Genomic DNA, 17,346 nt, shown 5'->3' with positions numbered 1-17,346 from the left:
TTTATAAATCATAACTTTTCATTAAAAAGTAATTGTTTTAATAATACCTAGTTTTTTATCTATATAGTATATATTATATTATATCCTCTCTTTAAGGGACATTACTATACTATGAGGGACAGCACCTTTAGTTTTATCTATCACTACTAACATTAAAACACACCAACCTAAAAAAAAACTGTTTTGTAACGTTTTTTAGCGTTCATAAAAAGTAAATTTTTGTTTTTTATTTTAGAATATGCCATTTGATGTCTACAACAAGTACAGGTTCACTGTTTACTTTGCACTGTTCTTTAGTTCCGGGTTTGGCCTTCCATTCTGGATGGTGAGATACATCAAGAAGAGGAGCGGTTAATTCATTCATCTACCTCAATGAAATAGTATGTATATTATAGTTATGAATTTTTTAACAATTTAAAAAAAAGTTCTTTTTATATGGGTATTACTAATATTATACATTATAACAAATAATATTCTGTTATCAGTTTTATAAAAATAATCAATGATAATTTCAAAATGTTTTACATCATTTAAACCTTTTTCTTTTGTAAAATAAAAATGTATTTTTTTGTTTAAATAATATCTTGCCAATTAGCAATAACTGAACAAATTCTACACAGATTGCCCTTAAATTTTGCAAGTTATCTCAAAGATAGTTAAGTAAATATTATCTTTAAATCATTAACAGTTTTCTCCTTCAACAAATGTTTAGCCTGGAACAGGTTTTTTGGGAAGAATACTCTGGTGTTCTGGTGGTTTTTTATTTTAAATGTTAAGAAAGATTTTGTTCGTTAAAATTTCTGAAGATTTTAACCTGTAAACACTTGTTATTTTGAACATTTTCTTATACTTTGATATGTTGTACTTGCCTATAAATATTAATTAGTATATTTTATTTTATGTTTCAGGAACTATTATTCGTTCAACATAATACATTCATTTATATAAGTATAAGAATTTTGAATAGCAGTTAAAATGAATTTGTTGAATTCTATTTGTGTGAAGCAATGTGTAGAATATAAATAACATTTGCTTAATAATTTTTTTTTTTTTTTATTCTACCTAACAATTTTCTCTTCATTTTAAAATGAATATTTACTTAAAGATTTAATATTTGTTGATAAATTGTTCATAGATTGTTGATCAAAAAATTATTATTTACAGATTTTTCAATGATATCCTTGTTGTTTTTATTAAAAACTTGTAGTTTTTAGATATTGGTGAAAGCGATCGTCAACAAAGCTAGTCTCTGAAGATAGACATAAAATAAGCCCAAATTAAAAGCATAATATAATATGTTTTTCATTTTTAATATACCTTTATATTTTTGCGCTTAAAATGTGATTTATTTTAATTGGTTTCCCTTTCAAACTTTGTGTGATGATAAATAGACATAATTCAACATCAATTTGTTTATATTATAAGTGTACTAAAGGAGCCTGGTAAATTGAAAGAGTAGACTCTTTCAAAGTCACAACGTTCAGTATTTAACAAAACATTTTATAAACATTTATATTGTACAAAAATCATAATGGTAACTAAGGTAGTGTACATAAATGGAACAGAATATATATAATTTAAATTTAAAAAAAAAACACTACCAATGTATACAACGATTAATAATTCAATAAAATGTTATTAAACGTGAGCAAAAAGCTAACAACAAAATACAAGCTATGCAATACGTTGTTGGTTGCACTACTTAGATTCCATGGACCTAAATTGCCAATATCCACACACTGGGATTTTTTTATTTGTCTCTCCTGACCGAAACTGTTTCTAGCCAGTATACATAACTTTGTCGAGGTCTAAAACATACATCAATTAGGTAATAACTGAATAAAGTGTACAATAAAATTGACATTACTTTTACAAAAGTAGGACGGATTGTTTGTGATCTGAAGTTGTACGGCACTTGTTTCGAATAGCTTCGTTCTTCTACTTTGGTGCCGCCACTAAATATCACAAAGTCGGCAATATCCTCTTTATTTTGAAGTACCAGCCAATCAATCTTTAAATATTTGTTACCGGCCCTATTTAAAAATTAAAAATCAAGACTATTACAATTAACAATGTTTAATGGGATGCAATATTTACTTTTTCAAACTCCTGAATTTAACGTCTGGAGTAACGGAGAACGCACCGTCATCGCTATCGATGGGCACATCGCAGATTAATTGGTTTTCGTTCAAATTTTTAACATACGATACTTCCGAAGACAATAACTGTATACATGTGAGATGAGACCAATACGGATCGACGGTCAGCTTAGAGTTTAACATTCTTTTGATGGGTATAAGTGCACAGTCACATTCAATCGGATTACCTAAAATCCAACGTAATATATTACACTGTGGCTAAAAGCCAAACTAATTGAATGAATACACATATTGTAAAAACAATAATGAACATTATGTTCTACTACCAAGAATATGAGAATACACTTGTTTTTTAAATACTATATAATAATATTATACAGAATACAGATTTCTGTACCTTTGACCGAAATATTGGGTCCTTTTCCTGCAACTTTGGCTATTTCCGGTGGTAAGCTGGTGATTAAATTGTTTTCTGCTTCAAACTCAATCAGCTTTGGCACTACGTTCAATATCTCTTTAGGTAACTTTTTTAGTTTGTTATTAGACAACAAAAGAGTTGACAAGTTTGCGGGCATATTTCCTAAATTGTTCATCATTCCCAAACTATTAAATGACAAATCAAACGTTTTCAATGAAGTCAAATTTCCCAGTACACCTGAAAATGCATAAATTATATATAACATTTTTTTATACTCAAGTGATTTTATTAGAAGAAATATTAGAGCACAACAGTTAATAAATATTAATGCGAATTAGGAAAAAAAATATTTTAAATAAATAATTAAGAGATGCATAAGACTGTTGCTTATAAAATTAAAAGTAAGTTTGGCTGACAAAATCTGTCTTATATGTCGTTTTTAAGCTAAAAAAAACTATAGTTATAAAAATATATATATATAAATGATTAACGATTAAAATGTTTGCATTACAAATAGTATTATTTAAAAAAATATTATAGCACAAAAACTATCATGTTAAAAACAGACAAAAAGAAGCAATTGAATAAATCTGACATATTTTAGTCCATACGATTTAGGTAAAATTTATTTTATGCTCGGTTATTATAAAAAAAAATATACTTCTTAGATCTTAAACATATCATAGGGTTTACTTTAAATGAAGCATCATTTACCTGGCCTAATTTCATCGATCGAATTGTGACTTAAATTCAAGTACGTTACTTTGTTGGTGCCAACAATTAAGTCCTTGGTCACTACAGGTATTTCATTGTAGCTTATGTCAATCGTTTCCAAGGAACTGGGCGTGTACTGGTGGCTGGGAAACGATTTTTTCGTGAAAAACGAAAAGTGATTGTGACTAAGATTCAACTGGAATATGAATAAAACATTCCTTTCATTACACTGGTATTCACCGACCGGCAGCTATTATAGGTACTTGTCTGCTGAGTTAGGATACTCACGTGTTTCAAGGAAAGACAATCTTCTAGCAAACTGTTGGTCTTGTTGTCCAGAGAACTTAATTGGTTGTGTGACAAGTCCAGCGTGTTTAGGGATACTAAGCCTGAAACGAATTTGAAATGACATGCAATTGTTTCAGTGTACCAATAGTTGAATTAATTATTATTTTGTATTTATTAGTACCTCTAAAAGCACCATTCGGTATATCAGTCAAATCGTTGCCAGTCAGATTCAACAGTTGAAGTTGCAACAGTCCATTAAACGCGTTGGGCTCTATTTGAGAAATATTATTCAACGACAAATCTAAGTAGAACACTACAGGCAGTACGCCGAAAGCTTTTGAATCAAGATGGTTAATGTCATTGCCCTAAAAAAATAATAAATTCTAGCTCGTTAATTTATTAAGTTGTCAGCTGCTCACAATTCGTTTTAATTTTTAACTATCCGACACCGAGGCTTATGCCTTTGATAGTAGCGCAATTACCTATATAGATTAGGAAAGGGGAGGGGGGGGGGTTAAACCCTATAGGAAAACGAGTGTAATTAGCAATTTTTTTTTTCTGACGATGCTTAGTCATGCTCTTTAATTGCGACACTCGTCCCCGGGTCAGAAAGAGACGGAAGAGAAAGCAGAGGTATATTATTACTTAAAAAAAAAATAGCTACGACTCTTGGGATATTGTTTGAAGTCATGAGAGACAGCGTGTATCTAACTACAGTAAACGGTAAGCCACACGGGTAATTGATACTGTGTAACGGGTCTACTATACCATAGGACGAATAAAAACTACTCACTCTCATCGACAGGTGTCTGGAGGATACTAGTGGAGACAAAGCGGCGCTCGGGGGTGTAGTGATCGCGTTGTAATCCAGTATCAACCTCTGCAGCGACAACAGTTTGGAAAACGAATCGGCGTTGAGACTGTCGCCCAAAGAGTTGTGGCTCAGGTCGAGTGACAGCAAGGCGTTCATCGACGGCCAAGCGCGGTCCGGCGATACGTTGGAAATGGAGTTGTGGCTCATCGTGATGCTGGACAGCGATATCGGTATTGTGGGTATCTGAGCGATATCGTTGTGCCTTAGGTCCAGGTGACTCAACGACGACATCTTGATGAACGTGGCCGCGTTGATTTTCCTCAGCGAGTTCCAGCTCAAAAACAGCTCGAGCAAAGTGGGCAGGGTCCCGAAAGTGCTGGACTTGAGGTCTTCTAAAGCGTTGTGGCTCAGGTTGACGGAGCGCAGACTGAGCAGCGGCTGGAACACGGTGGGACTAATGGTTCTAATCGCGTTGTGGCTGAAGTCCAGCGTGTGCAGTTCGAAGAGCTTCGGGAACGTTCCTTTGGGAATTACTGTGATGTTGTTATGTGTAATGTTCAGCACTTTAATGCCCGCCATGTTGCCGATCGGCACCTGTTGTTATAACACGACACATTGCTTACTGAGATATAGGTAACCGTCGTCCAGAGTGCACAAGATCCAAGGTTTATTAAAGCCGAGGCCTCAACAAAACTATAGCACCCCCAATCTACAAGTTATAACCTATGTAAATTGGAGCCATATTTTGTACGTCTAAGACCAAAACTACTCGCCTGGGACATGTCCGTCAGTTGATTGTAGGAAAGCTGCAACACCGTGGCGTAGGTTATGTTGTCAAACGCCGTTTTTGGTATCTCGCTAATCAAATTGTAAGACATGTCCAGCACAGTGATGTTGGCGCAATTCTCGAACGCTCCGCTTTCGATAGTCGTGATGTTGTTTTTCGACAGGTTTATGTGAACCAAATACAGATTTTTGAACGACAACTTTTCGATTTTAGTTATCTGATTTTCAGACACGTCGATAATCTATATAAAAGATATTAAACAAATATATGAAAGCAAACTAAATAAATAAACGCCAATAGTCGAGCGATCTGGGCCGTAACCAGGAAGGAGTTTTAAACCCCCTTGTTGCCTTGACCATTTTCCGGCTACGCCATTGCACGCAGCGCTATATATTAGGGTGGTCTAAAAATAATAGTTTTTTTTGAAAAGTTTTGCTCTTATCTCCTTAATTGTCAATTGTTCTTTATAATATAAAAGAAAGTTTAAAAATATATATATTTTGGCCAATCCCAAACCAATATTTTATAATATTTGGTTTTTTTATTATGAGATTTAATAAATTATTAAAACTTGTTTAGCTTTCTTAACTGGACTGCTTTACAAATAAAAAAATTGTTTTCACTTAAAAGGTTTAACAATAGATTTATACTGTTATACTTTGGAACGGTGTAATAACTAATTTTTTTTAATATTTTAAAATTTAAATAGTAAATTGGCCTGGGATAGGCCAAACATATTTTTTTTCTTAACTTAGTAATTGAGTGGCGGGAGGAGGAGGGTAAGGTCAAAACTTTTCAGAAACCTTCTTTTTTGTTCACTCGCATATCTATATTATATACGTGGGCAATGTAGAATGCGAGGAAAACGTTATAGAATGAACCCTTACTTCGATGTAGTTCTGACCGGCGAACATCTGGTAGTCGATAACGCGAATTCGGTTCCTGGCCAAATCTATAGTTCCTATCCTGGTCATGGACGCGAAAGTGCCCCGTTCGATTTGGCCGATCTCGTTGTCGTGGAGGTACAACCTTCGAAGGAATCGCAACCCTCGAAACAACTCCGAATCCAACTTGGTCAGTTTGTTATGGCTCAGGTTCATCGACCGCAGTAACGTATTCCTAGCAAACGTTCCTCTGGAAAGCGCACGGTCGTGTCAATAATAATAATAATTTATATTCACTGCAGAATTCGAGCAGTGGTGTTCCCATTGGGTATACTCCATATACGCCGTATACTCTCAAGATTTTTTTTAAAAAAACATGGGTATACTGCGTATACTCTCAAGTCTAAATTAATTTGCGAAAAAAAATAGTTATTATTTTTGTAGATTCATTTCTTTATAGAAAATATAAATCAATTTAATTTATATTACAAATAAAATCTCTATTAGAGTGAATGCAGACTAATATTTACACCGGTGCGGTAGCCGACGGCCGGCCATTTATGATTTTTGCTAATAATAATATGTGATTTTTATATTATTTTGTTTTCAAATATTATCATCCAACACCAGATGCATAACCCGTCCCGTACATAAATAATATAGTTTAATACAAATGTTACAAAAAAAAAAAAAAAAAAACATATATATATATATAAATCTATATAGTTTTTGTAAGTTATAAGAAATTTGTTTTTTATCATTAAAACACTCATTCCTTTATTACACCAAGGTCATACTCTGGAACTTATGTATTTGGAAATAGCATATGGAAGACCTTTTTTTTTTTAGCACCTTAACACTTTTTTGTTAAAATTGTGCTGAGTATACCCTCAACAAATTTGATGGGAACATCACTGAACTCGAGCGTCGCAAAAACCTACAATTTAAACTAATAAATCGAGTAAAAGTATTTAAAAATACCTAGTGACGGCCGGCAGCGAATTGTTTGCCAAATTGATGGTAACCAATTTTGTCAAGTCGCCGAAATTCGAGGAATCGACTTTACCGATACTGTTGTCGGAAAGATCCAACACGTCGAGATCTCTCAGCCCTTTGAACTGATTCTTTTGCAATGTTTCCAACTGGTTGCCACGGAGGTCGAGATGCTTGAGCTTTTTGCACGCGACAAACGTGTCGGGTGACAGAGAAGACAGCTTTCCGTTGGCTATGTGCAATTTTTCCAGACGAGCCGGTAGTTGACTAGAAGCGAATATGTTGGCCGGCAAATTGAATATAGCGTGTTTGTCCAGGTTTAGTACTTTCAAGTTACCAAGTATCTAGATACGATAGGCACCACGTGAAAATATATCCATCCACTCCAATACATTGTTGTAAAGTTTAACCGACTCACTCTAAACGGCACGGCGGGGAATTCGGCCAATTTGGAATTCACTATGTGCAGTTCGACAAGAGTCTGATTGATTCCGATGAACAAATCGTCGTCCATCACCACTACCGGCGTATCCCAGATGAACAGCCTATTGATGGCGGTCGAGTAAAACAAATCACCGTAAAAACGGCCTTAAACAATAAATAATAGTACTTAGTATACTTGAAGTACCCGCGATAAACAGTTACAACCTGTGCGCACGCACTCGCTATCCAATAACTGTATATTTATAATATTATGCACTATAATAATATGTTTGTTGTGCTCTCACGAAAAAGTGGTTTTTGCGCCATTGCATAAAACAAATTGCAGTTGCGGATTTGAGGGGTGGCAATGGGGCAATCGCCCTCCCCCCTTGGCCCGAGTTTTGGCCCAAGGAAAAAGTGGTTGTAATAAATTTCGACAATGTCAATTAATTTACCTGTTAATTTGTATAAGCTTCATGTATTATTTTTAATTTAAATAATTTTGTCTATGAGTAAAAGCCATTTTAGTTAATATAATAGTACATTTTTTGTTCCGTCTCTGAAAACAGATTTGAATTCATCATGAAGTTTACTTAAGATCGGTCAGTGTACTATTTTTTAAATTTTTAATTCAAATTCGGAAAGGGATAATATTAAAAATGTTAAAAAGTACTCTGACCGATGCTAAGTAAACTTCATGGCGAATCCAAATCTGTTTCCAAATTACTTATCGGATCACTGGTTCGGCCTGTGCGATGGACAACAAAATATGTGTTTTGACTGAAAAAAACGGCAGGTATGGAATCCCCTTAAATGTAGATGATATTATTGAAAGATTTGCTAAAGAAAAAAAAAGATGCATTGATTTTATATTAAAAATATCTAAGTATTGTACTTTACTTAATTATAAGTATGTATTTGAATTTAAACAAACTTGTTGTAGCTATTTTCTTTGAAAGTTTATTGGGTCAAAATTAAACTGAATTAATAACGATTAATTAAAAAGTAACTAATCAAAATAATTAATACATTGTAACATATTTTGTAGACAATAATTAAAAAAGTAAAAAACAAAAAAGGTAATTTTATTACACCTACAAAAACGAAAACTCGCCCCCCCCCCCTTGGAGAACCCCTGGATCCGCCACTGACTAATTGTAGGACAATTGACGCGGAGTAAAAAATGAAAATACCGGCCGATTTCATATTTTAACATTAGATAATATTTGATTGTTTAATACCGATATTGCACGAGGATATGGTCAAGTTATCCAAGACGACTTCGTTGCTCAGCGACGCCACGTTCGACAGCCCGACGGATAGTGTCGCCAAATTACTGTTTTCGCAATGCAACGCCAATCCATTGTCGGACTCGCCCACGCAACGGCAAGGATGCAACGACTGCTCTTTGACGCTCCCAGGTTTCGGACATCTGTACTTAGGCCCTGGCTCTTCGTAGCCACCGTGGACGGCACCGATGACCAATATCAAAACGGCCGCTTCCAAGTGCCAAGTCATATCTAAAGTGAAATTCAATATTTACAGGTGTTAAAAGGAAGGAAAATAATCGATTTTGACGATTGTCAAGTTAGTACTTATTAAAGAGGATCCCATTTCCAGCCTTTATTTGTATTAATGTGTTATTAATAATATACATATATATATATATATATATTTGTTAAATTAGAAAACTCTTCTTGTTAACGTGGGAGTTTTGTAGTTTGGATCCCGAATATTAGGTAAAGTATTATTATATTTTTTTTCACCTATCAAACGTATTTTTATTTTTTTTAATAAGCAAACTTTTAAAAATGGATACAAAAAAAAATGTTGTCCAATTGTAATTTGAAAACTGCAACAAATGGATATTGTGTCGAGTGTCGAAGTTAACAAAGAAATTATAAAACAACAATAGTACCAAATCGTAATTTATAATGAAGTACTTATTGTTATTACCAATATTTTTATTTCATAGGTTGATGAACTATGCTTTAATATTCAGTACATACACAAAGTGACTTTTTTAAAGTGATCAACTAAATACCTTAAGAGTTTATACAGTTGTTGACGTTTTTCTATAATGTAATCATAGGCGCAAATACGGGGGGGGGGGCTAGGGTGTGCTTAGCCCCCTCTCAAAAAATAGGTTATGCATACAATTTTGAAATACAAAAATATATGTATTTATATATATATTTAAAAAAAATGTCCAGCCCCCCAAATTAAAAATTGAAATTGCGCCTATGAATGTAATCTTAGTTTTTCATGAACTTTTGTTTTTAACCCATTCTAAAATAGATGTTTTTATATAAACTTTTAAAACTTAAGTACCTACTAACTTTACAATAGTAATAAATAATAATAAAACCAACAATTATATCTTTTTAGTGGATTTTTTGCATTTCATTTTTTCAATAATTATAGAATTTAATATGTGTCAGCAATTTTCCTTTATTGACTCACGGACTACAACATATATAGTAATATATTAAAATTTGTATTTTAGATATCTCACGAGTATATGAGTCATGAACGGGCATACATTATAAGTTTACATAACTTATAGTTGATTGTTTGTTAATTTATTTTGAACTTGTACAGAACTCTGTAGTGTGTACAGTTACAAAACCGTGTATATAGACTTTTTTAATTATTAACCTAACTTACTCTAAATCGAGCATAGTAAACATTGCAATGGGCTAATAATATTATTTTTTTACCGTCGCAACAAACAATTGAGTAGCTAAAGCAAATAATTTAGCGAGCGACCGAAAATATAAGATTAACGATATAGCCTAAGCGTGTGGTGAATTAAATAAGCAAATTTGTTTTACTTTTCTGCAGGACTTTTACGTTGATATTTTTATGAATATTTTAGAAGAGATGACGTTAAAAAATAAACATTGACGGTTGACCACTAAATTATATACCATTTAACATAATTTCCTCCATTGCTCGTTGCCGGTTAGGTGTGTAAACTACCACAGGCGAGTGACTTTAACGCGTCTCGAAATGAAAACGAAATCCTTAATGCGTTCGAGTGAAACTTTTCATGAAAGAAAACCCATCCGATAGTTATTACAATAATTAAACGATGTTTTTTATTTGATCATTTGTTTTTTTTTAATATAATAATAAACATACACACCTGCAGTGCTGGTCAGTGATGTCCGGCTACATGATTGCGTTACATGTTTTTTTTCGGCGTAAGTAAAACACAATGCACACACGGTTCGTGTTATCCAGCCATTGTTGTGGTGTATGTTGTATATGAATGTGATGAAATAACTGAATTGTATAGGCAGCCAACAGTTCTGACAGACTGGCGCTGCGATTCAAGACAGGCACGTTCTTCGTAGAGACACTATATTGCAGTGAGCTATCCGACGTTGGGAGTAGGGGCGATTCTCGAACGAAGAAGGAGAAACCGTTTACTCTACTTTCATTTGGTTCAGGTTCCCTTTCACTTAAACATATTATGCTGTCGTCGATAACGGCGGCGTGCTCGGTGAACCGGTCTGTAATAAAATACCAATCGAACACGAGTGTTCAAGCAAATGCGTTTAAATAAATACAAGCGAGAAAAAAAAGTTATTTTACATACTCATAGCATGGGGTGGTAATAATATATTTTGTCTAGCAGTTTGCACACACTACTACCAGCTGACCGGTAGTCCACATGCAGCCCCTTAGGTTCCAGACAGCTAATTTAATAGTAATATTAATCCTTAACAATATCGAAAGAATGTTTTTAACGTATTTTTTTGCCATATACGATTTAAAAAAAAAATGAATAACATTTTTACTACATTATATGAAAACTAATATTATACACTAATATATAAGTATTTCTTTTTCTGTACATATACTTATTTAACTATACTACAACTCAATCATAACAATATTTCAAGTGTTCGTGTTAAAAGTTATTAACTTAGGTAGGTACCTAGGGCTTTATTTATAGAATTTAAAAAAAAACGTTTATACAATAAGCAAAATATAAGCATCTAACTTCAAGAACAATAATCTGTAAAGTTACTATATACATTTTATATGCTATAATATATTATTATTGCTGTTGTAACACCACTGTAAACCTAATAGCTTAATATCGGTTTAGCTTTGACAGCTAATTTTCTCAATCCCACCAAAGGTCATCCTGTACCCCTCAGAGCGACTGGTTCGAGGAGATCATTTCTGGCAGCCAAGTAGACAACATCACTTTCATCCACGACAACTCACAAACATATTTTATTATTTGTCAAAATAACTTAAAGTTAAAGTTAATAATTCTGTGGTGTTCAAGCAAAGGGGGATAAGTGTAAAATCGCAAATTTTGGAATCACTGAAACTAAATCACTTCAGTTACATTTAATCCCATTTTTCACGTGTGAATACTAATATTAAAATATCATCCTATGTCATAGGATGATATTTTATTAGTAGAATTATTAACTGTGCAATTAATCTAAAATCATAGTATTCTAATTTGAGTGTTTCAAATTAATTAAACATCCAAACCTACAACCACATCTTCATTAAGGTCAATTAAAATTTAACCGTTACTTAACCCTTCTTGAAAAAAGTCTGTAAAATTTAGTAAATAAAAGTATAAAACACAAAATTGTTTTTAAAACTTTATTCCACCCGAGTATTCAGTAACTCGTCAGCAGTTACAAATATAAATAACATTCTAAATACATCTAAATCATTACATTGTCAATAAATTGTGTTATTTAATTATTATTTTTGATTTTACAATAAAAAAGTAGTCCGTAATTTTTGTTTTGTGTTGTATTTTATTGACTTTTTCATTTGAGAATAATCTTTTTTAATTGATTGGGAAATTTATAATATTCTAAAAAAAGTTAAAAACTCAAGAAAAGTATATAATTTAATTAGTCACCCTATAAGGAATGAAAGAAATAAGAAATAAAAAGAAATGTTCAGTGGACAAAACCTTGAAGGCCGGTGGTTAGTTTTAACAAAGAACAAACGGAAAAGAAACTAGGTACATCATTTTTACATGGGCTCTTATGGGAAGGGATAAAAATGATGTCCAAGAAATGGTCAGTGCTAGTAGATGTAGGAAAATTCTTATTTTACGCCTATTCTGACTGAGCTGTTCACTCTGCCAAAAATGCGGTCCTCCTATTATATTAAAAAACTAAATTTTTACTGTCTACCCAGGATAAAATAATATTTTTTTTACCCTCCGTAAAGAAGATTTACTTGAATAAAAAAAAAGCCCAAAATGTAGTACATTGATGTTGCGAATAATAAATAATCACATTTACAAGCATAACTTTAACATAATTGTTGAATGTTGAGGTTTGTCTGGATCGAGACAAAAAAAGAGTTAACATAACTTGTATAGTAAGTATGATAAATTAAAATTTAACTACAACTAATACAATAAAGTAATAATTAAAGACTTGTTATACACCGTTAGCTTACATGACAATAGTGTGAAAGAGTGAGTAACTCGGACATCACCCTCCGATACCCTTTTATTATAATATCAAAGAATGTTCTTTATACAATATTATACAAATAACAATATTACTATTGACATCAATTAACAAGCCAATTACTTTAAACACTTATGATTGGTTATTATAGATCGAGCTTACTAAGACAACAAGTTTTTCTCTTTTTAACAATAATAATGCGTACTTACAATTCTAGGAATAATACAATATAAATTCTTCATATTATTTATTGCTATTTCTACAACAGTTTTAACTTATACAGGTCATATTAATTTTAAAAACGGTAAAATAAAAAGTAAAAAATACACAATACACACAGTAATAAGGTACAATGCAAACTAAAAATAAAGTTATATAAACAAAACAAAAAATAATATTTATTAAATTTACATTCAAATACACTAGTCAAAGTTCAAACTTCAGCAATACAAACAAAATAAAATAAAACATTGTTGAGATCATTAAGACCAATAGGAAATTCCTACATATTCATATCAAAAAACTAAAGATAGTTAAAATTTATAATAATATAATATCACATACAAATATTACAAAATAATAATTGTTCAGTTTAAAACATTTGACATAACTTATTTTTACATGTGTTTTAAAACTGATAATTTTCTATTTTTTTTTATTCTTTCTGAAATTAATGATTTATTTAAAAATTTAATTGATGAAAATATTCTGAAACGGATGAATAAATTTAATAAAAATATTTTGTCAAAATGTTGACAAGGATGTTTCAAACGTGTATTTATCATAAGATCTTTAAGTTTGGCTCCAACATAATCTTCGGTAGCTAATGAAGGAAAATTTTCAATAAAAATACTTTCTAATTTAAATACGTAGTTATTAAATTCATTATGAGACATTAATAATTTGCCACATGTAGAATATTCATAAGATGTAGATTTGAAAAAAGATAAGAGAAATAACGGTTCTAATTGTTTCTGAAAATAAGCAAAATTTAGGCAAATTTGGCAAACATGCTTTTCCAAGCACTTTCTCATGAGGTAACCACATACATAATTTAAAGCATTTGTTTCTGGAATTTTTAGTTTCCTATAATCTACTGTACCAATAGTAATATGTTGTTCCAAAGATTTAGGATTAACAATTTCTTGAAACAATGAAGAGGCATTATCTATTTTGTTTACTTGATAGAATACTTTATCAAGGTCTTCAATGCAATTGGCACTAGGAGAGAGTCTAAAATATTCAATGGTTATGATCTTTTTGAACAACTGAATGAACTGGATTGGGGTTGGATTAGTATTATTTTTGTGTTGCTGACGGAACGTTTCAAATAGATTTCCTAAGCAATCCTGATTTATTTGATCAGTGCGAAGAACATAATCCTCTTTGTTCGGGTTCAAGGCATTCCACAGCATTTTTAAACCAGAGATAGAAATAAGCCAACTGTTAATAAAATTCATTCTATTTGTTATATCAGTTCCTTTGAATTTATCAACAACCTTGATGTTTTTGAATATTTCGATCATTGTATTTAAATGATTAATTTGATGTGGATTATTTGTAAAAGGGGCGTTAAAATTATTGCCATTGGGAGTATCAGATGAATTAAAAATATCAAATAATTCAGCGATGTTATTTATTAAATTAATAGAATACATAGATTCAGTTGGTAAAATACCCTGGTTTAATACTGAGGACATACCTGCAGCAACACTACGACTAAATACCTGTGCAGCATATTTAACTTTCATTTTTTCGATTGGTCCTGGATGAACGTGAGAATATGTTAGTTTTGGTGCCATTCGTATATTGCATTTTGAATCATGGTTGTAAAAAATATCTAAATGCTTTTTATCAACTAACTTATTTTCTATAATAAAATTATGTTTGAAAAACATATTGCGTGTTGATTTTAATAGGTGAGGAGGGTCATAAATATATACTATTTTTTCATCATCAACTTCAAAATATGGTTCATCTGGTGAAACACTATTGTTTTTAGAGAAACTTAAAAAATTGGAACCTTGATCAGTTACAAAAGCTTTTACATTTATATTTATACTTTTTAGTCTACGGATAGTAGAAACAATTATATTATTTAAATCACTGCCCTTGCAGCTATTAGAAATCAAATAGTAGGAAATGGGTTGCTTCCAACTATAATCAATACCTTTTATCATAAGAACAAGGGCATGATTAGCTGGATCATAAGTTTTACGCGATTTAGATTGATTGAAGCCAACTATTAGATCTTTTGATAAATTATAATAAAGATGAGTTTTAAGCGCCATTTCATCTGCACAAAGAATACAATTTAACGCTTCACAAGGAAAAGTTTTAGTTTTAAAAGATAGAAGGTCAAACATGAAATCATTAAGGCCAGGTTTAAATTCGTACTTGGAGGTTATTTTTCTAAGAGTTCTAAAAGTCGGAAGGCAAAATTTGTTTTGAAGAAAATTAAATACATTTGGTCCAAGAAAATAAATTGTTAGGGCAAATTGTTTAATTTCATTAGAAAATAGTCTTCCTTGTGAGGTTTTGTCTTTGTTAAGAATATTATTTTTTATTACAACAAACAAGGATGATGAAACATACTTTTCAATCATTTGAAGAACATTTTCTACCGTATCCGTCTGATTTAAACAATGGGTCAAATGATCAATTGAGGCTTCCAACTTTTTAATAGTTTGACGAGCTTCAACAAGATTCTTTTTAAGAATCTTTGCTTCATTAATTTCAGTAGAAGTAGACTTTGCAGAATGACTTAGTAAAGAAGATGAATCTAAAAAGAGTTATCAATGATTAGAATGATAATATAATTAATATACAAATTACAACATAAATATTGTAACCAATTTTTTTTTAAATAACAAATTGTTCAAAAATATAAATTATACGTACTAATAATCCATCAACGACGAGAATATATTTGATAACAATAGTTTCTTCTCGTTGATGGGTATGGAGTGAATAGTTTTCTTTACTTAATATACTTATGTACTTTATCACTACACATACGGCATACTACAATGTGTAGTTTTTATAAAAGGTAAATATAAATAGTAAATTATAAAAGTAGGAAACATACCAGGTGTTGAACAGGATAATACCACACTTGTGCTGTCAACTAAAGAGCACACTAATACATCAATAGGTTTTTTAACAAAAACTGTTGGCGTTGCAGTCAGCGAGAGCCTATTCTTTAACAACCTGTTGACAAACATTTTATCTTCGAAATGCAAAGAACACAGCTTATATTTTTGATGAAGAGTAGCATAATCTGTGGTAGGTAAATATTTGGCCTCGCAGTTTTGTACCCAAGAAGCACATCTAAAGTAAAATTTTAATTTAAGTGAACAATTAAGCGATAATTATAAAAAACAGTTCTTACCTTGTATGATCTTTCGGAAATTTGAAAAATGATATCCGCATTGTGTCATTATTTTGTGACCATAGGCTGGTGCAGTATGCTAAAGAGCACCTACTGCCCGAGGCATTTTTTACGATATTCATTTCAACACAACACCAAGAATAATTATAAAATATAAATAGCAAGAAGCGACGAGCTCAATGAATAATATACAGACGGAGACGCGTTAAGAGTAAACGAAAAATTTAAAATTTATTCTGTGTTTAAATGATAAATCAACAGACGCGGAAAATGAACAGTGTAGCCATAAACCACAAACAAATTTTTAAAAAAAGGAAATATCTGCGTTCTGGTGTCACTGTCTATTTCTCAATATGTCTGACCGTTTTTTGATAAACTCTGAAATGTGAATTTTGTGAGCTACTGGTATTTGGAAAACTGTAGGCATAATATGATAATTATAAGGGGGAATTCAATATCTTTGCAAAGTCATAGCAAACAAACAGATTGATGAAAATTAAAAATTCAAACGCTAACGTTTTAAAAAAATGGCTACATATTAATGGAATTAAAAACGTAGCTTGTTTCAGCTCCTTCAGCTAGAGAGTTTTCAATGTGAAGTTCTTGTATTAATTGTTTTGTTAGGTTTGCCCAATAATCTAGTTAACTATGAAATAATTAATTTTGTAAACAGAATTGAGCGATAATAACAAATATTTACTATACAAATTTTTATCTTGGATATGTTAAATATCTTGGTCATTTATTTTTAAATGTTTTACTGTTAAAAGTTCTCAAACATTGTGAAATAAATTGAATATATTATAAAATAAAACTTATAAATTACATTACATTTAGACTTTTTGTTCATGTACAAATTACAATATATTCGAACTTGACAAACCATTAACAATTATGATGCATTGTAATATGTTCGCATAATTGTGGGGCCGTTTTTAATTAACCAGAATTAAATATGATTAATAATTTTCAATGTACATTTAATTTTTACACCCATAATGTTTAAATTATTTTCATATTTTTTGTAGCAGCCGAAAACGCGGCAAACAGAAAGTTCTTGTTGT

At 31.5% G+C, this 17,346-nt stretch overlaps 2 protein-coding genes across 2 annotated transcripts; both read right to left on the bottom strand.

Moving 5' to 3' along the window:
• Positions 1 to 1,337: 1,337 nt before the first annotated feature.
• On the bottom strand, positions 1,338 to 10,811 carry LOC126844988 (toll-like receptor 6). The gene is made up of 14 exons (XM_050583542.1): positions 10,569 to 10,811; positions 8,662 to 8,940; positions 7,416 to 7,585; positions 6,986 to 7,341; positions 6,008 to 6,254; positions 5,107 to 5,361; positions 4,313 to 4,927; positions 3,701 to 3,884; positions 3,520 to 3,620; positions 3,232 to 3,427; positions 2,497 to 2,754; positions 2,098 to 2,326; positions 1,868 to 2,033; positions 1,338 to 1,808 (listed from the first exon to the last, which is right to left on the bottom strand). Exons 2-14 carry the CDS (start codon positions 8,936 to 8,938, stop codon positions 1,617 to 1,619), a joined length of 3,246 nt encoding a protein of 1,081 aa, XP_050439499.1. The 5' UTR covers positions 8,939 to 8,940; positions 10,569 to 10,811; the 3' UTR covers positions 1,338 to 1,616.
• A 4,734-nt stretch (positions 10,812 to 15,545) lies between these two features.
• On the bottom strand, positions 15,546 to 16,524 carry LOC126844452 (52 kDa repressor of the inhibitor of the protein kinase-like). The gene is made up of 4 exons (XM_050582659.1): positions 16,283 to 16,524; positions 15,980 to 16,221; positions 15,793 to 15,899; positions 15,546 to 15,673 (listed from the first exon to the last, which is right to left on the bottom strand). The coding sequence occupies exons 1-4, from the start codon at positions 16,402 to 16,404 to the stop codon at positions 15,656 to 15,658; spliced, it is 489 nt and encodes a 162-aa protein (XP_050438616.1). The 5' UTR covers positions 16,405 to 16,524; the 3' UTR covers positions 15,546 to 15,655.
• Positions 16,525 to 17,346: the final 822 nt, after the last annotated feature.

This window comes from Adelges cooleyi, unplaced genomic scaffold (genome assembly GCF_023614345.1).
Source record: "Adelges cooleyi isolate 19-005CV unplaced genomic scaffold, UGA_ACOO_1.1 ACOO_flye_CR_arks_rails_tigmint_CR_PRNA_651, whole genome shotgun sequence".
Lineage (NCBI taxonomy): Eukaryota > Metazoa > Arthropoda > Insecta > Hemiptera > Adelgidae > Adelges > Adelges cooleyi.
Note: the sequence above shows the minus strand (reverse complement) of the source record. Positions and strands in the feature narration are given on the sequence as shown.

Bases quoted from the DNA above. Each gene is read 5' to 3' on its own strand.
- LOC126844988 (XM_050583542.1), bottom strand. From the start codon at position 8,938: ATGACTTGGCACTTGGAAGCGGCCGTTTTGATATTGGTCATCGGTGCC. The intron at 5,362-6,007 runs GTAAGGGTTCAT...TCTTTTATATAG, and splicing joins CCGGTCAGAACTACATCGAA to ATTATCGACGTGTCTGAAAA. The intron at 2,755-3,231 runs GTAAATGATGCT...ATGCATTTTCAG, and splicing joins GATCGATGAAATTAGGCCAG to GTGTACTGGGAAATTTGACT.
- LOC126844452 (XM_050582659.1), bottom strand. From the start codon at position 16,404: ATGAATATCGTAAAAAATGCCTCGGGCAGTAGGTGCTCTTTAGCATAC. The intron at 16,222-16,282 runs GTAAGAACTGTT...ATTTTACTTTAG, and splicing joins TTTCCGAAAGATCATACAAG to ATGTGCTTCTTGGGTACAAA. The intron at 15,900-15,979 runs GTATGTTTCCTA...CCGTATGTGTAG, and splicing joins ATTATCCTGTTCAACACCTG to TGATAAAGTACATAAGTATA.